The sequence below is a fragment of the Accipiter gentilis genome, chromosome 13 (assembly GCF_929443795.1).
Source record: "Accipiter gentilis chromosome 13, bAccGen1.1, whole genome shotgun sequence".
NCBI classification, from domain to species: domain Eukaryota; kingdom Metazoa; phylum Chordata; class Aves; order Accipitriformes; family Accipitridae; genus Astur; species Astur gentilis.
The window spans coordinates 30,869,154-30,893,428 of NC_064892.1; the positions used below are offsets into that span (position 1 = coordinate 30,869,154).

At 44.1% G+C, this 24,275-nt stretch overlaps 1 protein-coding gene across 7 annotated transcripts in view; it reads right to left on the minus strand.

Moving 5' to 3' along the window:
* Positions 1-4,276: 4,276 nt before the first annotated feature.
* The window catches only part of TSC22D1 (TSC22 domain family member 1), a 95,365-nt gene continuing 75,366 nt past the window's right edge, over positions 4,277-24,275 (minus strand). For 3 of the 7 annotated variants that reach the window (XM_049815768.1, XM_049815767.1, XM_049815769.1), the window contains 2 exons: positions 6,966-7,017; positions 4,277-5,700 (listed from right to left, as the gene is read on the minus strand). In XM_049815768.1, the coding sequence (XP_049671725.1) occupies positions 5,443-5,700; positions 6,966-7,017 (310 nt within the window). In that variant the 3' untranslated portion in view covers positions 4,277-5,442. Of the gene's footprint in view, positions 5,701-5,794; positions 6,424-6,965; positions 7,018-7,507; positions 7,868-19,869; positions 20,144-24,275 lie in introns of those variants that run through there. The other 4 variants (XM_049815778.1, XM_049815777.1, XM_049815780.1 and 1 more) reach the window with 4 other exon arrangements.

The window sequence follows — 24,275 nt, forward strand, 5'->3', positions numbered from 1 at the left end:
CTGAGAGCTCAGCACAGATAGCCAGCTTCCAGCTCTTAGAGATCCTGATGTATGTTGGACTGGAAAGCAGCTGACAGTAATTTAAATAATCCACAAATAAACTCATCTACCCTCCCTTCCCATACTCCCTGATGAACAGCAGATCTGCTTTCCTTTCTGAAGGCCACAGAGGTTTCTTCTTCTCGACTTTGTTTTTTAAAGGCTGACTAATTTTATTTGCTGCCCTTTTGGCGCTTCCAAGATTCAGGTAGATTTGCCCTGAGCTTGCACTTGCCAGATCTCGACCTCTCCTCTTTTCACAGTGCCTTTAGAGCTCCAAAGAGGGAGAACTTTAACAGAGCTCTCGGTCCACCCAAACTAGAAGACTGTAAATTGGAGTGTTATGACCTTTTTTTTTTTTTTTTTTTTTTTTGCCTGCAGCCACTTTCTCATGACAACTTGAACCGCATCCAATATGTATTACCACATACACATCACTGAAAAACCACCCCCACCCAACGCAGCTGAAGAATCAAAGTTAAGCTTCAAGATGACCTAAGAACCTGGCTTAGCTCAGGCACAAGGTTTTTGAGAAGTTGTTTTCCTTTTCCTCAGCTGGTCGTTACGCTGTACCCACATTCCCATTGTGCTACATTTTGGGGGCCTCTTGGCCACGTCCTACCCAAACTCTCTTGGCCCAGCAAGACTCTCCTGCAGCACCTCAATGAACAACCACCACCCGTGATGCAGTTTCGAAGAAAACCCTCACAGTTTTGCTCCTTTTCCCTTTCGAACCGCTGCCCTTTTCTGATGTATTTACAATGTAAGGAAGTTAGTTTATTCATGGCTTGGCTTTTAACTTCGTTGTTGAGCTTGGCTTTGCTCCTGTTGGAAACTGGACCCCGATTCAGGAGGGCAGTTGCCAGTGTCTGCTGGAAACTCCTTGCCATGGGATTTTCAAACACGCCGTTTGTTGGCCTAGCTCAGCACATATTAAATGCAACGAGAAGAGTCTGCTTACTCATCGCAGGAAAAGGATCGGGCCGCTGGCAGGTGTTTGTCAAGCACTGCAAATGCCTAAGCTCATTCCAGACTTCCCCGGAGCTCCCTCCAGCAACCACCACCCTCCGTTTAGTTTCATACATCTGAAGTTAGGCTGACCAGCAATAGTTGGAATTGGGCTAATTTCCAGCTTAGGCAAAGCCTTGGATTTATAACTTGTTTCAGGTTCACCCCAGCAGAAAACTCTCCAGAAAGTTAAAAATGCATCATCCCAAAGAGAGAGGAGAAAAGCAAGAAATAATGCAACGTCTGTACGACGTGAACTGTTACTAAAGTACTCAAGACGCTTAACGAGAGGTTTTGCAAATGGCATATCTTCAGCTAAACAAGTATGCCTTCAGTCAGCGAGCTCAAGTACTGCTATTTCACCCTACAAGGAATAAATAATAATTAAAATTCTTTGTATTGAGCTAAATACATTCACTGTAGCTACAGAAATCAAGGGTGGTAATTCCCAAATAGCCTCGCTGGGTTCTTTCTCCAGTTGAAAGACGGGAAGCTGCCTCCCAGGCATTGATTTATTCCATAAGAATTAGGGAGAGGCATCTCTAAGGCACTGCATTTACTCCACTGCTGCTGGGAGGTTTTGTCTCGTTGCTCTCCAGACAGTTTCCAGGCATGTTATTGAAGCATATTTCTCTTCCCCAAATATCTGCAGAGCCCCCAGAATTTGGACAATCTGGACTTGCCTTAAAATTATTTGCCAGAAATTATTGGGTTAAAAAAAAAAAAGCCATGAGGAAAAAAAAAATAGCATCTTGGTCTCCCTAACAATTTGCTTCTATCAGTTTATCCTATTGCTGTTAAAACAAAGCAAGTGTGCAGCTAATTGTCAACAAGAAGTTAAATGACAAACAGCTTGAATATAGCCTGAAGAGTTACTGAATTGGAGATACGCAGAGAATAAGAAGCGTTACATATAAAAGACAGATTACATTTAATTTGATTCTCGCTGTGGATGAAAACCTGAGCATCTCAGAGTTTGTACAAAGAAAAAGTCTGGTGGAAAAAGACGACACACTTGACTGTTGATAACATTTGATTTAAAGTGCTCTGAAAAATGATTTGTTCTAGAACAAAAGCAAAAATCAAAACAATTCATTCCAGAAGTATTACAACACACACAACCGACTGAAACATCTACTCTTTGTTTGGGTCTCAAGTGCCATTTTAGTCAATTTGAATCCGTTTCATGGAGAGAGGCTGCAGTTTTGGCAGAGCTGTTGCTAAAATCATCTCAGCAACAAAATGTTGCTCTGCCTAACTTTAGCAATCAATAAACAGCTCCAAAAAACTGACTCCGTAGTTTTAAAACTATTCAGTACCTAAGACTAAATGATCAGATTTGCCAACACTGAAGCACAGTGTACTAAAATTATTAATGTATTACCTAACTGAAAACCTTCAGACTTCCAGATACTATATTAAAGAACAACTACAAAAATATAAATCTTGGATTTAGAATACACTCAGGCTGCTCTTCAAATGAAGTAAAACAAATAAACCCAGAGATCAATTTCTTTTTTAAACAAAAAAATAATTCTTTGCAAATTTTGGTAAGCGAAGCGGGTGAAAAAGCCAATCTGCATGTTAAGATTGACTTTTTTTATATACTCAGTGTTATGGCCTGGAAGTGCTGAAGAGACATTCAGAATATAAAGGCAACTGGAGACAATTAAGCCATTTAAAAAGCACCAAAATTAGCATTCCTTTTGTCGGATCCAAATAATTCAAGTGCTGTTCTGTCACAAAGGCTATCATCAATTTCTAATTTTAGCTTAATCCATGAAAAAAAAACATCTCGCATTTCTCTCTGGTGTTTCCTTATTAAGAACGCTCTTATATACCGAAATATCAAGAACACAAACTACAAATTCAAGTTGACACTCACTCCCACAGAGACACTCTCGTGCATGCACTTTGAAAGACTAATCCAAATAAAGGTAATGCAACTACTTGTGCTGTGATACAGCTAAACAGTCCCTGAACTGCTGAACGATGAGTACCCAAAAAGCAAGAATTTAGCTATGAACCACACAAAAAGGTGATCTGTCCTGCCTTTGAACCCTCCGCCTTCTTGTTTCCTCTGCTGTATCTGACTACTCTCAATAACATGAAGTTCCAAAAGAATGGCATCTCCTGATTTTCGTTATATGGAGTAGGCAGTCATACAAGACCCTATTTAAAAAAAAAAATAATAAAATTGTAATTAACCCTTACATTTTAAGTTAAATTAATTCCCTGTATTCAAATTCTAGGACACTGTTTTCAAGGTCAAAATACCGTCCTACTACTCCAAGTACTATTTTATCTCATTGTGAATACTCTTTAAGTATCCAAGATTCACATCCTCAACACCAGCAAACACAATCCACTGTAAAAACTGCAAATCCCTTTGCTCCCCTGGTTGCAGGCTATCAATCACACCGTACCTAGCCATTCACCTAGACATTTGTAGGTTTAGATTCAGTTGTATTTTAATCATCATTACTCAAGGAATTTATGGGGTTTTTTTCAAACTGAAGGGAAAGTTTTATCTTCACACAGCACTGGAAATTCTTCTCAACAATTTCAGAGGGCAGAATTAACACAACATGCCAAGTTCACATGATTTCAACTCACAAAATAGCTATCAAATAATCAAGGTAGGAGCTGTGGGCGTGAAAGTGAGAAATTCTTGGCCATTGAGATTTCAGCCCGGTCTCACCACTGGAAGTTTCTGAGACACAGCGGGGCTGCGGCTGACCTGCTGGGGAAGCTGTAACGCTCGCTGCCTTCGTCACCCTGAATTAAGGGTGTCGAAGTCGCTGCCAGCGTGGGACGACCCGTGCCCAGGCAAGGGTGCAGTTTGCCACGGCAGGGAACAACTGCTGGTCGAGATTTATACGTTCATGGCTGATCATATGGATGTCTGTGCTCCTCCTTACCCACTACTCCCTGTATAGAAGGCAGCCAACAGTCCCCAGCGTACAGGATTGGACCAAAACAAGGAGCTTTGCTTAGTCGGGCCCCCTATTCTCCCCCCACCCCCGGCCTTCATTTGACTTCAAGCTCACTGCTTTTTTAAGAAACTGTGGCAAGCAGGAGCTGCACTTTTAGCTGAAACTAAAGCTCTGAAGCTGACAGGCAGGATCTTGCACCCAGACCTACGCTTCCTGACCTCACCGCTCGTGTAAAGCTGCACTGCAACATGTTGAAAGCGATTGCAGTTAACATTAGTACAATATACAAACAGTGATTTATCAACATTGTATGCTTTATTGAAAGTTGACAAGTGCAACAGTTAAATACATTGACGTGTTACAACTGTTTAGAGAACATGCACAAAAACATATGCATACTACTATACAGATCATATGCAAAAAATCCATACTGGGAAATCCAATTTTTTTTTTTTTTCAAATTCTTTGCTAGCAGGGTTTGATAATTTTTGGAGTGGTTTTTCCTGTCTTGAACCAAACTACAATGAACAAAGATTTACTTCAAGATAATCAGCAGCCAGGGAACTTCAGAAGTTACACAAACAGCATAAATCTGCCAAATTCTGAACAGTTGCGTAGGTGCATTCTTATTTATGTAGCATTAAAAAAAAAAAAAAAAGACTTTCCAAACTTCTTCAGATCAGCCAATGAAACAACTAAACTTCAATCTGTACAACCTAAATAGTTACAGTTTTCTATTTTACAAAGTAATTACACTAAATACACAAATATACAGTAGGCAAATAACCTTCATTGTAATTATCCTATGACCCAACAGTACGTCACCTACCTGCTTTCTATATATAATACAGCTTTATGCACCTGTCCACTGCTTCAGAAAACGGTGCAAATATTTGCACTTAAGGTTTCAGGTGACAGTTAAGTGTTAAACACTGAATTTACCTTTCTCCCTCTTCCTCTTAGATCCTATGCACCAGTCCTCACTTTGGAACCCCAGTGCACTATGGGGGATTGAGCCATCGCTTTTTACTCCAGTCTATTTCTTCATATTTCCAAGCTCGAAAAGCACTTGTATCAGTTATATCACTGGATGAGTGGAAGATTTAAAAACAAACCAAAAAAAATTCAGCATGCAGCTTCATTTCTCAGCCATTTGCAGAAGCTGCTCAAGTCCCCAGTGTACTTGTGCTAATTCTCTGGAAGAAGTTTATTTTATTCAATCAACCTAAGAACAAAGACTCCTTCAAGCCAAAGGGGGAAGGGAGGAAAGAGAGAGACAGATGAGTGCGTAATACAGGGGGGGAGAAGCCTCTCCTGATGAGTGCAGGGCATGGAGTCCTCAGTCTGGGTTGCAGCGTGCACTGACATGGATGAGGGGAGGCTGCGGCGGATTCCCGCTAGTCCTTCTTGCTCTGGGCAGTCCAGAGGCCAGCGATCACGATGGCGATGACATCTCGAACTACGCCGAAGGCCCTGACCCCTGTGACGCCGGCTGAGCAGGCTGCTGTGTCGTCCCTTGTGACTGGGAAGAGGAAGGCGGGGAACCAGTCTGCAGCTGTGCTTGGAACTGGGCAAGCTGCTCCGGGCTGGCAAGTGTTTTTAGCAGAGTGTTTTCTTGCTCCAGCTGGGAGTTCTTCTCTATCAGCTCTTTGATTTGCTCTTTGAGGACCTCCACTTCCTCCCTTACCGCATACATCAAGTGACTCTTTACCAGATCCTGAAACGCAGAACAGAGCACGTGAGTTAGGAAAGCAGCCCAGAGCCCGGCCCGGCTTCCCTCCCAGCTCAGCCAGAGATCCAGCGGATCCCACCTTCGGAGAGAGCCGGTGGGAACCCAACTCTGCTCGGGCGCAAGACAGCATCCCAGCCAGGGCCTCGAGCCCCCTGCTCACGTCCCCGGGGCCAGACCGGCGGCCCTTCGGCAGAGGGAGTGGGGCCGGGCAAAGCCCGATTAAGACGTGCCGGGGCTCCCTCGCCCCAACCGGGACCGAGGACGGGGACCGGGACGCGGTGACAACGCCGCTGCCTGCGGCCCCGCCGCACACGTGCGGCCCCGGCGCCTGGCCCCGCCCCCCTTCGCCCTGGCCCCGCCCTCTCGGCACCGGCCCCGCCCCCGCCCCGCGCACCGGCTGCAGCCAGTTCTGGGCGCAGGTTGCCGCATTTCCCTCCCTCCCGCCGGCCGTGCGCGGCCGCCGGTGACGTCAGGGCGCGCCCCGGCCAATCGACGCCCGAGTTATTTATAGCCGGGAGTTAAAGGCTCGGAGTTTGCCTAGCAACAGTCGGCAGAGGCTCCCGTGAGAACGGCTCCAGGCACCGCTCCAGTAACAAAGGGCGGCCGGGCCCCAGGCGCAGCGCGGCGGGACCGCGCCGGGGGCAGGGCAGGGCAGGGAGGGGGGACGGTGGGTCGGACCGGGCCGGCGGACCTCGAGGGTGAACCCCCGGGTCCGGGCAGCCCGACGGGGGGGGGTGGAAATAAAATAAAATAAAAAGCGAGGGCACGGAGGATGCGCCTCGTTAGCGGGGGGGGGGGGGGGGGGGGGGGCCGGAGCGGGATGCGCTGGGAGGGGAGTTCAAAGCAGTAAAACGGAAAGCACCCCAAAATACACTCCCCCCCCCCCCGCAAATAAATGCCGCTTGGTGCCCCAGCAGCGCCCCTCCCCCGCCGCATGGAGCCGGGATCAATCGTTTGGGGAGGCAGGAGCCAAAAGCGATGCCGTCATTCCTTCCCCGGCATCGATAGGGAACCGTGCGCATTCCTCCCCGCAGGAAGCCTTTGATCAATGAAACCACCACCACCACCACCAAAAAAACCCAACCAACCAACCAGCCCCCAAAGCCAAACCCCTGCGTCCGTCCCCCCCCCCCCCTCCCTGCTCGGCCCCGCTAGAAAAACCGTGTCCGCGCACGGGTTAACCCGCCGCATCCCCATATTGTTTACTGCTTTAAACACGAACGGGCTTTTATGCCCCAATCGGTACGTACCATCGCTTGCTCGATTTTGTTGTCGATAGCTACCACGCTTGCACCAGAGGAGCTGCAAGAGAGAAAGAAAGAGAGAGAAAAAAAAAAAAAAAAAAAAGAAACAACATACAACATTAGCGGCGGCTGAATTATTTAAGAGACAAGAGACGCGGGCATTGGTAGCCAGTTGGCTGAGAAAGTCATCCTCACGCTGCCCTGCCGCCGCCTCACCGGGATGCTCCAATGCAGCAAAGCAACCTGTGAAGCCGCCCCGACCCCCCCCCCACTACCCATACCCCCCCCCCCTTTCCCCGCCTGCAGCCGGTTCAGATATCCCGGCGTTTAGCCCCCCAACAGACCACAAAGATGGAGCTTAATCGCAGGGCTGCGGCAGAAGCGCTCGGCGCCGGGGAGGGCAGCCCCTCCGGGGAGGGGAGGCGAGGCGGGCGCCCGGTGCCGCCGCTGCGGCGGCGGCTCCCCCGGACAAAGGAGCCAGCCCGGCTTTCACCTGCCCCGGTCCCGCCGCGCCGGCGAGAGCCCCCTCGGACACAACACGTATTTACCTACTGTCGAGCCTCAGGGACGAGTTGTCGGTGCCCAGCAAGGACGATAAGAAAGAAATTGAGAAGTGTCTTAGTTGATAAACTCCTAGATCCATTGCCACTGGTCTACAACATCGGGCATTCATGCAATCGCGGCCAGAAACGCTCCCCGGAAGAAATCAGGTCTCCCTTTCTCCGCACGGACGGACGGACGGACGGGCGGCGGGGGCAGCTCCGCCGGGCGGCGGCGGCGGCGGGCGGCGGGACCCTGCGGGGCGCGGGGCTGCGCTCGGCCAGCTCCCAGGTCAGCGCTCCGCCGCGCCGCACAAAACCTGGCCATCCCGGCCCCCCCCATAATTTATGCGGCGGCGCCGGCGCCCATTGGCTGCGCCGCCACGCGGGCTCCGCCTCCCCTTCCGTCGCATCTCATTAGGAGCGCTCCCCCCCCCCCCCCCGGCCCCGGCGGCCGGCAGCGCCCTGCGCGCCGCGCAGCGCCCACGCGGGACGGCCCCGCACGCGTGGGGGGGGGGACGGGACACGGACGGAACACGGGACACGGCACACGGACACACGACAACACACACACGGACACACCTGTGAGACCCTGCCAGGCTCGCCGTGCCGATTTCCACGCGCGAGAATGAAGAGGGAATTAAAAAAAAAAAAAAAAACCAACCAAAAAAACAACAACAAAAAAAACCCAAAACCCAACCAAACACCGCAATGATAATTACGGGAGCGGAGGGGAAGCCCAGCCGCCGCCGGCGGGAGCCAGGGGCCGGCCCGTCGCCGCGCCGACACCGCCACCTACGGGCACCGGGCAGCGCCGGCAGCGCCCGGCCCCCCCCTCCCGAGCCGCAGATTCGTGCTCTGTCCCCCGTGGGAAGGCAAATTTTTAGCCCCCGGCCCCCGCTTCGGCTGGGAAAGGCGATAAAAAGCAAGATGGGCGCACACCGTATGCGGGAAAAACCCTTCGTGACTCTTACGGAGCCCCCACAGCAGCAACCGTCCCTCCGTATCCCTTACGCAGGCCTCATTAGCCCGTAAAACCACTCATGGAAAGGAAAAAAAAATAAATATCGAGGCATCAGATCATCCACAAAAAGCGCGCACAGCACAAGCCTGCGGATTTCTAGCAAGCCAGCCCATACTCTTCTTCTACAGCAATCTATTCACTCACGTTTCGATTCTACCATACGGCACTTACGGTCGTAAAAGTTGCAGCATGTGCATTAATAATTTAGGAAAAATTCTTCTCCCACCTAACTGTGGTGTTTCTCAACACACATTATGCTCTCACCCGTCATGGAACACAGCCACTGCAGTCACAACCCGTCCAAGGGACCCTCTCCACCAGTGACAGAAGACCCAACAGTTCGAATTAGACCACTGCAAAATACTGCCGCAAGAAACGGCCCACCTCTAAAAACCGCTATTTTCTAGACCTGCACTTTCACCAGGCATTACATGACTTAAAGGCACAAAAATGAAGTCAAAAACCTCTTCGATTCTCTACCGCCAACTTCTCCAAGAACTAGAAGTCACATCTATGTCACAGGTGTTGCTCCCGGAGAAGCAGGAAAGCCAGGAGGCACAGAATAATCATCTTAAAGCTAAATTTAGCATTTGCGTATCTGCATCATCCTTCTTAGTTTATTTATGTTGTCCTCACCCACTATTCTTTCATTCAATAATGCCAGCAGAGTAGTACAAACTAATCCTATTCACGAGAGGTCACATTTAAGAGTTCCTCACAGCCGCTTTCCTGCCACCACGTACGATTCGCGTCCCGCAAGGGCACGGTCTCATCTCGCCCTTCGGGCACCTGGGGAAGCTGCACAGGATAGCGCCTAACGGGCAGAAAATTAAAGGAAGTTTTTCAAAACAACCCTTGCCTGTGTTGACTTGCAAATTTAACAGTGAGTAAATTAGAAGCAACGCATTAAGACATACGCATCCACCTCCTGACGGACAAACACCCGTAACCAGACCTTGTACGTACGCTTCAACTAACCACTTTCTTTGCAGAGGTTACTTCTTACACACGATGGTACTCATCACATTCAGTGATCAAGCGAGCCATTTAATAAACAGCTCCAAAAGCACATAATCCGTACCAGAACCTGTATCAACTCCTGTCCTAGGCTTGGTCTAAATTAATGTTTTATGAAGGGTTGGGTTTGAAAATCAGTAACGTCTCAAATGACTGCTCACCATGGCAGTTACTGGGGTCCCTAGAATAAACAAAATTGCAGCTGGACGTAAGCTCGGGCCAATCTCGGTCCCCTGAAGCTCTTAATCAGAAAAGGGCAGAGTAGATGTAAAAAGGGAGAAGTCCTATTTCTGCTAATTAGGTCCTTATAAAATGACACGCTCAAGATAGCAAACTCACACGCCTGAACAAACATACCCTTGAAACGCCTGCTTTGCAGTTGCAGTACAGACACAAACATTTGTATGTATATTTTTACATGTACAAATGAAAAAAGTCACAATGCGTTGTTGGTGCTGCCATAATGATAATTATTAAATGCCATCATTCCACTTATGACAGAAAAACGGTAACGATTACCAAGAAATAACATTGCCTTCTTTAATCTACATTAGCATATCTTCACAAAGAAGAGATACAGATATGATCCTAAATCCAATTCCCACTAAACTCATTAACCATCTTCCATTAACTTCAGTGGGCTTTTAGCAAATTCTTTCATTTATTTTTAGATGCCTACAAGCTGAGTTGTGATTCAACAGAAAGCTGTCAGCTGCGTAACTAGGACTGCATATTAATATGCATGTTCTGCTTTGCCCACCCTATAAAAAGCAAACTGTAAGTGTCCCTTTATGGCTGAGAAAGCTCGGAGCTCTCAGATCATCTAGGAAATAAAAAACAGGACATGTACTACTTTCATCCCCAAAATTGGGTGGGGGGCGGGGAGCACCACTCATCTCCAATATTCGCCTCAACACCCCATCGTCTGCCTGACAAGGACAGAGGCTGAACTCCGTATTTAAAGGTTGGGCGGTTGCCGTTGCTTTTTAAAAATATGTATCATTTATGAAAGAAAACAATCTACGGAAGACCTAAGGAAAATCATCCTCCAAACTCCCTTTCCCCTTGCCTGCTCATCGCTTTGTCTCCCCTCCTGCCTCCTCCACCATGACATTCAACATGCACTTCGCTCAGGTTGTGGTTTTCACTCACTCACCCTCCCTGAACAGCACTGGAAGGGAATCAAGATGACTGCTATTGTGTTGCTCAAAACCTTCTAACCATCTCTTTTAACACCTCATTAACAGATACTACACGATATTAGACTCCTGCCAAAGCTTACAGTTTTGCATTCCTGGGAACCGAGGTGAGAAAGGCTGCAGAGCTCCACGTTTCTGTAAAGCCACACGAGGGACATTTCTCCAGAGACCCCTCACACGGAGGGCCACTCGCCTCGGAAGCCTGCATGGCTACGGAGCACCCCGGGTGTTCACAAACTGCATGAAGTAATAGAAAAAAAGACTCCAGATGGGTGATTGAGAAACGAGTAGGGCAGAATACAATACAGTGCTAAACAAGTAGTTCACCGGCAGCTCTGATCCTCAAATAAATTAACTGCTTAAGTTGAAACATATACGGTAGTCAACGACTTTTTAGCAGCTTCACCTTTTGTAGCGTTTCAGTTCTTAAACACTGTTTCTCCCACTAAATAATTTCCTCTTGTCTCAATTCAATCGTGCTAAGCACTTGAGAAAAGTGCTTTTCATCTTGAGCACGTAATGAGGTAAGCTGCAGCACAGAATCATTCTGTCTCTATGCAAGTCTGGTTTGGCATATATTTCTGTGTGCATGTGAAAAAATTCTTTCACTTAAAAAATTTATCTTTCAAGTAACTTGTCAATGTATGCTGCCTTTAGATGCCAACATTAAAAGCCCTAGACAAGCATCTCCTGAACTTAAAATAAATCTTGTCTGTTGACTATGTTGCAAAGACACCACACCAGAAACCATATTAGAAAACAGCAATTTCTGTCACAGTGCACTTCCATCTTACACGACAGACAGGCTCAGATGCTGTGGACTTCAGCTGCAGTTTTCAACTACAAAATAAAAGTACTGAAGAGGTTAAAAAAAATAAATCTGTTAATTACTCAAGAAAAGACTACAGTAATTAGATTCTACATGACATCCGACTTGACATTTGACTTGGCATCTAAAAAATGGTCAAGAAGTGGCAAAGTACTATTCTGCCTTAAAATTCATAAATTCAAAACTATGTTTATTGACAGCAACCACCCCAGTATCAAACTTACGCAAAATTGCTCCAAGCTAATAACCTAAAGAGGAAACTCTGGCTGCAGTTGACATCAAGGACTGAAGGATTATTCCTTTCAATAGGCTGCAATTTTTTTCTTCCTCTCAGTAAAGGTACAAGATAGGCTGGAGAAGCTGCCCAATGATTTTTTTTTTCCCCCACAGTAAGTGAAAGTTATGTTTTTAACAGACTAAGGACCAAAAAAAAAAAAAAAAAAATCACATTCAGATAGTCTAAATAAGGATCATAGCAGCTCAGCCAACCTCCTTTTCCAGCCTCAAACTTGTAGCTAGGATCTTGATCTAAAGAAACCAAACCACTGAGAACTTATTGCTCAGCACCAAAGGCTAACACGTATTTTATTTCTAGTTTGAATTCTGCAGATTTCAATTTACATACCTCTGCTAAACCGAAGAACCCCTCGCTACCAGATATTATTCTCTCAGTTTTCCTAAATGTGTGCTTTTCCTCCCCCACAGTAAAGTTATTTGCATCTATAATTTGGTTTGCTAGGAACTGGTTTTTAGTTCCATGAAAAACAGATAAAAGGGAAAGCCTTGCAAGATGCTAGTGAAATGAAGTGCTGTATTTGTAATTTTTTTTTTTTTTTGCCAGATGTGCAAGCATAACTAAATAAATATTCAGCGGAAAGAATACATACACCCTACTGGGGTTCTGGAAATAACTTGACAGTATCTCTAATCGCAATGCGTACACAGAAGTATCACGCTGTGCTCTATGCACAGGAGACAGAAGGCTGCATTTAAAAGCAAGAAGATAACCATGTAAGATCAAAAGACAAACAAGGAGTGGTTCTCACTGGCTCCTCTGAGAATATCCTCTTTCCCTTTTACAGGCAACTAATTGCTAAGTCAAGCCCAGTTGGTTTTAATGAGAATTATAATGATTCTACCAATTTTAATGCTGACAAAATAAAACATAAGGTCTGTATCAAGTACCTGGATATAGACAAACACAGAGATAATCCACTCTTCACTGGTCAGAGGGAACTCTGCAAGGAAGCATGAACCATCTTAAAGCAATTTTATGCTTGGAGAGGGACATGGGGCATCCACTTTCCTGAGATCATCCACAGCCGACCATCTAGCAATGCAGTTGGGATGAAGGACCCTGTTTCTGTGCACATCCATTGAGTTTCAAAGCCTCCTCACGGAGTCAAGTCACTTGACTCATTAAAAGTGAAAGCCCTCCCCAGTATCCTATAAACTGTCCTTGACCAAGGACTGCAAGTGGGAAAAGATCCACCAACCGTGTTAGCATCCTGAAAGTTTTAAGTGAGACATCTGAGCCAGGAATTGATTTTCTTTCCTCCAGAAAGCTGCACACAACGTCACTCTGCATGCTGACACTGTCCCCAGGATGGAAGGGGAGAAAAACCATTTAGTGCCATAAAGCAGCATATGTAGAAAAGTGATAAAACGTTACAATCTTTAAGTTTCACTACCTGAAGCATGGAGCTGAAATTTGCTTTTCCTTTACGTGAAATTTGGTTTAAACTATTTTAGATTTAACATTTTTCATAAAAAGAGCATTCAATTCCCTGGTCTTACACGTAGCTTTCACGTGCAATGCTTTTCTCAAAGCGAAGGAGAGCACCTTGAAGTAAAAAACACTTACACTAGCATTTAATCCCACTTGTTCTAACCGTACAACAGATTTTTTCAACCATGTATTCCAAAATTAAATGAAAAGGGGAGGAAAGAGAGTCACTGGAGCATTTCAAGTTACACCTAACATAACAAAAGAAACATAGCAAGTATAGGAAGTGGTTTGGCACGATGAGCATTTGGAAAGCCAAAGTTCTCTATATTAATATAAACAGCATCTCTGACCCAGGGGGGGCAAACAGCCCAGGAGAGACCCCAGGACAGTGGCTGACATTCACCCACCCCACCCTTCCTTGATAACACACAGTGGGATTTAGTCATCAAATTAAAAAACCCAGCCAATTTAACCTGTAACTGAGAAGGGTCATCTTTTGTTATTTTTTAAACTCTTAATATCTTCTATTTCCTTAAGGCTACAGAGAAGTCACACCAAGTCACATGAAATGGGAATATTACATCTTACTGACTGGTGCTAATTGTGGAAAGGGGGTGGGGGGGGTGGAGGACCTTAAGTCCCTCCATTTCCCCTGTCCCCAGCCCCCTGTAAAGCCTACACCTGTTATGCTTTTTTTTTTTTTAACCACTTAATCCCTTCCTTCCTCTTTTCCCACCTCCTCCCCTTTCTCTAATTGTTTCCCTTGAAACTATATTGAAAATCTTGGATCAGCTAATAATTTAGTCATGCTTATTAAGAAATTATTTATATGGCATAACAGCTGGCCTACATGTCTCACTGAGTATCGTTTTCCCTTTGATGGCCACTTTTCAACACTTGAAATTAAGCCTGTATTTCCCACAGAAGTATATCACACTAGAAGCCAACTCAAAGTTGCGAGGAACAAAGCTAAAACCCCTGCAATTAACCAGCATTGTCCTATGGGTCTTCAGAAAGTTTGGAAAGAAGTTCCCTAGTCCAGCTTCTATGGAAATTATTAAAAACGGTCAACGAAGATGAAAGGAGAAAAGTACGGAAACAAAGTATAAGGTAAGACCGCAGCGCGGGAATGGAGCACACGGGACGTGGAATCCAATCTGCCGTCAACGAGGATGAAGGTCTGCCACTGCATGGCTTTTGACATGGCAGATCACTCATTACCACCCTGTTGTGCAGGACAACTTTTAAGGCCGTTCTGTTAAATAATAATAAACCTCGAACACCGCTACTCGATTACACGTGTACTAGAACAAAGACAATAAGGTGAGAGTTCAGTGCCACTTTTCCTCCTCAGCAAATATGCTAAGACGACAGACTTCTATCCACTTGTCTGTTTACACTCATACAATCTCAGTTTCTTCGCAATCACTGGCATAAGGCTTCAGTATCAATGAACAACTAGGTGAATTGCTTTCAGATTAAATCCCCTGGCTCTAATGCATCTATATTACCCAAATTTGTAATACTGCATTTCCTAATTTCTGAGTGGTCAAAACACTCTACTTCAGTTGTGCCTGAACCCAGAGTTTATCATCTTTTAGAAACTTCCTAAAAAATTTAGAGAAAATACCAAACCTGCTGTTCCATCCAAGCAGAAGTGCACTTAAACAGGCTGAATTCACTCTAATGTATTTAAAGGTATTTTTATACCCAAACGGAAACTTTCCTTTATAGGAGTCAAATCCCATGTATCTCCACCCATTCAGGAAACATGGGGGAATTTCCAGAAACACATAAGAATGGTCTGATTTACCAGATTTATTGCACAGTGTGGTATATTCTGAAGTCTTGCTTCCCTTTATAAACCACCAAGTCGGGCATTTGCTGGACAATTTCCTGCCCAGCCTGTGCTTTTTTTTTTTTTCCTCCTTTTCTTGTGGAAACAAGGATATGAGAGAAACCCGATGTATGCCTGTGCTTCAACTCAGTTTGGCATTGAGAAACAGGTACAGCTAGACCCCGGAATGGGAAAGTACTCCCAGGCTTCTTAATCCAGGCATAGCTTCAGTGACTTAAGAGACACAAATCCTGCTGACTCACTATTACAGAAATCCCAACAGAGTATCTCCATGTAAAAAACATTTAAGCTTCCCCTACTGAAAAAAGAAATTGTAAAGCAATACTGGTTTGAAACAGAATACAAGATACCTGGGAAAGTACATTAGACTATGAAATGAGGTGTGCTTTAAAGTTATTTTAAAAATTACCTAAAGACAGATAAATAGATATTTTAATCTGACCCGACTGTGCCTTATGGCTTTTGAGATGTATTACTCACTTCAGCACAACACTCCTTTCCTGTAATCCTGCCACACTGCAAACCAACGAGAACAGTCAGAACACAGATGTGCCAGCTCAGCGTGTTTTGAACATGTCCCTGGAGCACCTTCCAGGCCAGAGACTGCAAACGGCTGGCCTAGGTCCACATCACCTACAGAAGGCTTGTATATCCTGAAGTCCTGGTTCTCCTTCAGGTGGGATTCAGTCTTCCTCAGTACCCTACTGCTGCTCTAGAGGAGACTCGGGCAGTAGAAAGCCCTCCTTTTCCACAGGACCGTATCTTCTAACTTCTGAACAGCAAGTACCTCGAGACCAGCGGCTCTGTGGTGGCCACTGACATTTAGCCACCCTTGAGCCAGACATTCTGCGAACAGAAGATACACTCTTAATCTTTTAATACACAGCTTGCGAAGGAAAGATTACAGCATATTATTTCATACTTATTCAATAACCAGGTAATCATCTTTATGCAGAGTTGGCTAAATTTATGAGTGGCATCCTGTTTACGAAGCAGCCCAGTCCATTCCCTCATACTGCTGATGGCTGTTTTCTGGTGGACATCCACCTAAAATATGTTTCATTGGTTGTTCCAAGAGTCTTTCGTACAAAACAAGGTCTGAGCTCATGTGTATACTGTATCAGGCACCTAACGCTTCTTGAAAACAATTACCTCATCCTCCAGAAACCACTGATCATTAAGGTGACACCTTGAACCTTTGCGGCTTAAAAACCCCCACCAAAACTCAAAACAAAACAAAACCCAACCAACTGCAGTATCAGAAGTCTGAGATGAGTAACCCACTTAGTAACGCATGGGAGTCCAAAACAGCTCCCGGGGACGTTTCCCCGTTCTCACGCAGGGTGTTAGCCCAGATGCCCAGTGGTCCCTCTTCCACAGCACCAACTCGGCGAGCTGCCACACCGCTGTCAAGTTATAGGAAGGAGAGAGAACTCCCGCTGTGGGACAGGATCTAAAGCCCCTCTTCCAGCTCCACTGTTGGAGCCAGGGAATCGCTGCTGCGGTGTCCCGCCAAGCAGAGGACAAGTCACCTCTTACAGGAACAACCCCAGGCAGCCTTCCCTCTGGGGAGGCACTGCCTGCACCCACGCAAGGTACAGAACGGGGGAATTCCTCTCTGACTCTTCCCAGCCACTACTAATTGCTAGAAGCCCCAAGCAGGTAGACCGTAACAGCAATCAGCAGTTCAAGTACAAGCAATCATGACAGCTATAAACAAAAATATTTGTTAAGTGAATGTTTTGAGTCACAGGGTAGCACTGGTGCAACTGAGATAGGCTCCTGCCTTGAATTAGTTTGCCCAAACCTGTTTTTCAGCCCCATTACTGAAGAACTCAGCATTTTAAAACAAGCTGTTGATAAACCGAAACAGGTAAAAAAGAACCATCCAACTGATTCAGAGATTGGGGTTGAGGGAATTATACTGATAAGACTAAAAGATGTCAAGGTACTTCAAAGGATCCTTGAAAACCCTGGAAGGACCCAGACCTGATTTAACTAGTGTGAACAATTACTTTTAAATAGTAAATACTAGGTTTCAGGGGCTGTTGGATTTTTGTTTTTATTTTTCATAGTAGAGGGCATCTATTTAATATTTATCTAATGATGAATTAAAGTCTGCCTTTTAAAAACAGTAAGAAGGACTATAGTGGGTTTTCTATCCCTTGGTATCATGAGATAGAGACTGGATGCCCTTTACTAAGGTACGCTTTAAACAAACTGAAGTTATTGAAGTTCGGATAGGGATGACCTAAATATAATAGCGCAAGACCCAGTAGTTTTTGCCCCTGCCTTCAGTATTGTTCATGTATGTTAACCAACTACAGCCCACCTTAAGCATCCCAACAGTTAGCGGGTGCATCCAGCACACCCTTCTCCCAGCTGATGCCATAACTAGAGGCTCAAAGATCTTCTGACTTGGTTTTTCCCCCCCGCCGAGGCTCACATCATCTGCGTTTCCAACCAAGTTTCAAAAAGAAATATGGAGGATGCCACACCACCATTCATTCAGTACGGACATGGAGAGGTGCTGATATACACCAGATCTCAAGTGGACACAGCCAGTTATCTGTGGCCTGCATTACAAGAGAAGTAGGAGCTCCTCCACTCCCATATAATCGCCATTTCCAGCTGCCTAGTGCTACACAGCTACTCAGTGGCACAAAGACATTAGGGATCACTTTTCCAAAGCACTTTGGTGGAAGTCCAGTGCCTGAACTCTACATCTTGGACCTCATTCTGGCAGCCAACGCTTAAAATGAAAAAGAATGAAGTATTTAATTTTCTTAAGAGTAACAGCCCTTCTCAGTAGGCTGTAAACTGCCCTTGACCAAGGACTGCAAGTAGGAGAAGATCCACTGTGTCAGTATCCTAAAAGTTTCAAATGCGATGCCTGACCTGGGAACCGCTCCTCCTTCCTCCAGAAGAGACACACACAACTTCACTCACTCTCAAAAGCGATTCTGCCTCTAACCTGGAGAAAGCTAAATGCTTCTTTGGATTTGGCCCACGCATTCAGTAGGGTCAGTTTTGGAAAGAAAATACAACCACATGCAACATTAGCCAAGAAGAGCTGCAAGAGAGGTTAAAGTTTCTCCTTCATTTGCAATTTATGGTGACATGACAGTCAGCCAGCCTCAATTCACCAGAAAAACAACTAGAGCAAACCCAGCATCTCTGCAAGAGAAACTAGAGGAAACAAAAGCAAATGAGAAGTAAACAGGCAGTAGCTTGCTGAAGAAGAATACAGGAGAAATCATCCAAATTTTCTATACAACACTAACAGATGCAGATTTTGGTTTATAATTAGAGGTGCTACATCATGCTGCTACGTGCATCAGTAAAAATCAGTTATAGCAAAACCTCTTAGTAATGCAGAAAGGTTAAAGAAAATCACGTCTACTCCATCACACTTTTTTCACTACACTTTTGTGGAATAGCGTGGTTCGTGGTAGGAAACAATCTTCTCAATACTGCTTTTCTTGTTCAGCAATATATGACGACACAGGTCATTGCTGTATACACACGCTGCTCAAGCATAACAGAACTATTGTCATTATAGTTCAATTGCTAGTATAAAAGATTTCCATTACGCTGGTTCCTTAGGCGTTCAGATGAATTAGTGTAATTTTTAACATTCATTTGAAACTTCAAGCATGTTTTCAGATACTGTCAATTGCTGAAGAAATTAAAAATGAGTTTTCCAAAAAAAGTTTTCCAATGTATAAATTTATATTCTTTAAAGAGACACCATTCACAGAGGAAAGCTATTCTCCACAGGCAATACCACAAACATAAGATGACAAGAATATCACGTGAAATATATTAACTGGTATTTGTCAAAATTTACATGATAAGAGCAAAGCTTTTGGATTTTAAGTGTGTGGCGCAACAAAAAGCACCAGTTCAGAGATCAGAAGTTATGAAGAACACATTCTGTGCTCCCTCCCACAGAAGGGTATTTGCCTTCTGTACACAGAACAACAACTCTGCAACATGAAGAGTCAGGGCATTTTTTTCCCCCCACTGTCATATATTTTTAACTCAATAAACTAATTCTTCCCATTCACCAAGTTAATTGGTATTTCTTTTAAACACTAGAAAGGAACCAGATCAAAACCATGTATTTCATATTTCACTGTTTATATGGAAAAAGAGGTTTAATAACTGTAACTTGCAGAGGACTAAACTGTATTTCAATGCCTCTCCAAACATTTAACAAAACCAATTAACTAAACTTTTCTTTAGACATGTGACAAGACAGAAGATCGTATACATTATGTATGAAAAATATTTGAATGAATATGAACTTGTTTCATAATAAGTTTCAAATCATGATAAATTCTTATTTTTGGTTTAGCATTACATTACTTAAGATTTGGAATAATTAGAGTAACTTTTTTTGAAAAGAGGAAAGAAAAGTACACTGTAATGGCAAACATTTTATAATATGGACTGTTTAAAATATTGTGATAAAGATTTCAAGACATGTCGATTTTCAGTGAATAAGTAAACCACTCTGCGTGACACAGTACCCTCAAGCACTACGACACTCCTAGCTTGAAATACTTTGAAATAGTTTTAACAAGTGCCAAGCACCTTGGTTTAGGAGAAGCACTTTTAAGTACTTGCTCAAACAAAACAGTTTAAGAAAGTATTAAAACAGAGGAAGATGAGTAAATCAAGCATCTAAAAATTAAAAACTTTATAAATACCTCTTTAGATGCTGTTCCAGTTCCAAGAATAACACTTTCATGGTTATTTGGTCAGAGCCTTGTTTCTGGAGAAGTGTCACTTTCATTGATGTATCTATTTAGTACCTGCTGATTAGTTTCCCCCGAGATGGAGGGTCGGAAGAAATACCTCTCGGTCCTTGGCAGCCGCAAGATTAGCGTTAGCATTCCACTATTAACCACGGGTCCTGAACTCCGCAGCACTTTCAAGAATCACAAAGCCTCGCCCGTTAAAGATTATCCACTTGCTTCTATTCAAAGTTTGCAGAGTTTAATAGTGGTTGGTCATGATCAACAAAAACAAGAAGGGCGAACAGTGACGACACCACAGATCCTGAGATCACATGGTGTTCTGTTACATAAAGCATCAAGAGAGATTAAAATCTTCACGATTAGGTTTTCAAATCTCAAACAAATGCATCTTCTTTCAGCACTGCCAAATTCGCCAAGTCTCAAGCTGATTCAGCCTGCTCCCGCTTTCTGTAAAGCACATGTTAATTGCTACAGGTAGCTAATTCTGCTTAGAGAAAGGCAGCTGAGTTGTACTGTTTCTCAAATCAGAGTTCCAGCACTTAATGGCAACTGTAATTAGACACAGAATCGACAGTACCCACTTTGCCAGAAATACTTTACACAGGCAAATCCTATCCCTGACTGCTTTTATAACAAGAACCTGTGACAAAGAGGTACAGACATGCATCTAGTTACAGTCTTCTGCGGGCCAGATAAAGACAACGACTATCACGTATCAAGCCCCAATTCAATCAAATATTGCATATTCTTCCTCACAGAAACACAACTCACCATAAGGAATTTTTGGTGCATTGTAGGACATCTATACCATGTTAACTACAAGCCTACTACTTGGATAGGTAGCATTATCCAACGTTGCTTCAACGTAAACATATTCCTTCCTCTATCGTGGTGAACACTTTACAGTGCAAACAAGAGTCAACTGTCCATGGTACATTGTAGAGAAATGAGCAACCTTCACTTTCCTAGTCTACACGTGAGCTGGAGAGCCAGAGGGAACCCCTTCTGATGGAAATAGCCGGCTACTTGCAGCACGTGTGCAGGAACCCCCACCGCAGAAGGGAGCATGGGCATTGATGTACACTCTTCCACCAGACCGAGACCACAAAAATGCAGACGAAACCAGAAATCAAACCTAGCAAATGTCACTTGGGCTTACCGCTGACTGCTAAAGCGATGTCAGATGTGTTTCCTCAAGATTTGCCTTGTAAGACTATGTAGGAAAGAAACCAAATGGAAAGGCCAAACAAGTTGGCTCAGAGCATGGCCATGTACTATTTAACTGCGCTTCTGTTGTACCTTGCCAAGGCACTGAAGAGGTGACTGATGGCAAGAGAAGCAGGTAGTATACAATAAAAACAAAACAGACTGGCTTGGGGGAGGGAGGGATAAAACCAACCCTACTTATTAGAACCAACAAGTCTACCATCACACAAAGGAAATGTTTTGGTTAGGAGGTGGAAAGGAAGCAAGCAAAAAGAAATAATGCAAAAAATATTTTTTTTTTCTGGGGGTGAGGGGTGCAGTGGGATTAGTTCCCCATTCCCAGAGCCAAGAGGAAATTCAGGTCATTTAAACTGGGCATCAGAGCTACTAACTGTGAAGCAGCACAGAATATTTCTAAATGGTTGTCCCAGAGTCTGGTATGCCTGGCTTGTAAGGACAGAGCATCACGTTCCTTTTAAAGCATACCAGAGAGATTGAAACAGACAAGTTACTTAACAATAAATGTTTCTCCCATTACATCAAATCCTTCTCCCTCAGCAGAGCATGGAAATGGCTAACAGCCATGGCTCATTTGAGCATTCTCCTCTCGCTCCCCCCGAAAAGCCATGGAGGTGGGACCACTCAGACGGCAGAGCACTTGTACTCCAGGATCTCTTTCCTTGGAGAAGAGGCAGACAGGTATAACAGCCCTGCTAGAGGGATGCTTGCTACACCTGAAAGCTTCAAGTGGAGACTAGCATGGTACAACCACATATAAAAGGCAGGGGGGGGAAATGATTTGTAGAAGGAAGTGGACTTTCAACAGGTTTTCAAGGAACAGTAAGCTAGGCGTAAGTAACAGTAAGCCATCTTTGTTGCCTGTATTCCCCTCTATAAAGCCGCACAATTGACACTCGCTAGGAAAACAATCTTTCTCCATCACTGTGGGGCATATAGTACATGCACTGGTCACAGCTGTTTTCCAGGATGCCTAAAACAATGAAGCCACATTGTGCTATGTTGGAGCAGGAAAGGGACGAAAGCAGTGATGTTAGCCTTTCCTGTGGACAGGCTTTACTTTCTCCTTTCCTATTCCAAGGTGCCCTCTGAGCAGGAGCTCCATCAGGGCTGTGTCAAGACAATTAAAAAACAACATCCACCAAGTTGTGCACATCTGACCAATACATCGCTCAGCTCCAAAACAGCTCTGACTCAAATCTGGGTTTCCTTTATAGCCAGAAGAATCATTAAATGTTAGATTACATGGGGGGGGGGGGGGGGGGGGGAGGAGAGAATAAATTTTTTAAGAGACACAAATCTAAGCACTGAATATAATTTGTGAAAGATAAATAACTGTACTATCATCTCATGCCCACTCAAAAATTAAAAAAAATACTGTAAAAAGCTATCTTTCCAGCATCCTCCTCATGAGCTTATGCTAAAATCCTTTTATTTGCTCTGCTTGTTAAAAGAAGTCATGCCAGAGTCAGTCTGAAAATGAAAGGCAAATATATATAGGGAGATATAGATATGCATGTATGATGCAGGACTACTGAATACATTCAGCTGCTTCATTCTGCAGAAAAGCCCACAAAGAGAAGCCGCAGGTAGCTCCATCTCTGGTAACACTCATCACCTTTCCTCATACTTTAGCCCCAATTCTAGTGATGACTTTACAGTAAGGCAACACTCACAGGCTTCATTTGATGCTAATTCTCCAATTATACCAAGTAAAATGGTTTCTATACCACTGATCTAAAAGCAGCTAATTCCAACTTATCACCTCTTTATTTGGGGGGTTTGCGCCCCAGAGGAGTCTTATCAGTTCTATTTATCACCTTCATGAAAAACAGCAAAGGATTTGCTTTTTCAGTTACCAGATTGAAACCAAATTAAATGTTAAAACATAACCACTTCAGAGGCAGGTATTCCAGTAACTTTGTGATTTTTCTCGTAAGCATTCCCATAAATTTGACAATTCTGGTTACAGTGCATTCAAGTAATTAAAAACATTGCTCAGTTATGTGTAGGTCAACAACTTACAGGTAATAGAAACCACAAAGAAATTGTAAGTCAACTGGATTAACTAAGCGATGGAACATTTTTACTGCTTTGAAAAATAGCCTCTAGCTGCAACCGAAAAATGCCTGAAGTACAAGGATCTTCTTTCTTCTCCTGTCACATTCAAGAATTCAGCACCAAGCTATGCTTTCCTTCCTTTGTCCTGAACCATTGTGGCTGTTATATAAAGTGACAGATTGCGCACAGATGAATTATCACTGTGGGTACACTAGGATGTCAGATACGCGTAAGTTTTAGCATTTAATGAAACAAAAAACAACAGGATTTCACGCATGATAGCATCAGGGTACCTAGGTCCCCCCCACCCTGCCCATACCTCTTATGTCCAAAGGGGAGGAAGGAGTGTATTTCGAGATACTTAACTTGCAGTACTCCTTGACAGTTTTGCTTAAAAAAAACCCCAACCAACCAAACATCAGCCCAAGTTTAGATTTAACTTGGTAAGTGAATGAACCTGGCATTCAGCCAACAGAATTTACTGTTTATGTCAGTCTGAATGAAGTGCAGCACTTGAGCACGAATTCCTAAGCATGTCACACATCACTGAGTTAGCTGACATACCTTCATGGGGTAAACATTTAGCAGGTTCATTTTCCGCATGCTATAGAAGACTTCAGAGACAGCTTGAATAATCCAGACTTTACCATAGGAAAAAGCAGAAAATAAAGCACAAGCCAACCTTTAGACTACAGCCATAAAAAGCCCTACGGTAACAATGTCAATTTTGATGCGATGCAACAAACTCAGAATGAATTTAAAATTCTGATGTGCATACAAGTGCTTGACAAAGCAGAAAATATACTACACAAACATTCAAGCTCTTCTGGAAGCTTTGAAGTTACAAACATGCAATCCGTAAGATATTTAAGGGTTAAAAAAATTACTAAAAGAGTGATCCGAGACTGATAAAAGCCACCAGTACTCAGGATTCCCAAAGTTTCTTTTGTGATTACAACACAGTCTCCAAGACTACTACTTTAGGGGTTCAAAAAGAACAAACTTCTACATGAAGCTACAGTGCTTATTGTTATTGGAGATGCCCCAGATACAATTTGCATCATAACATG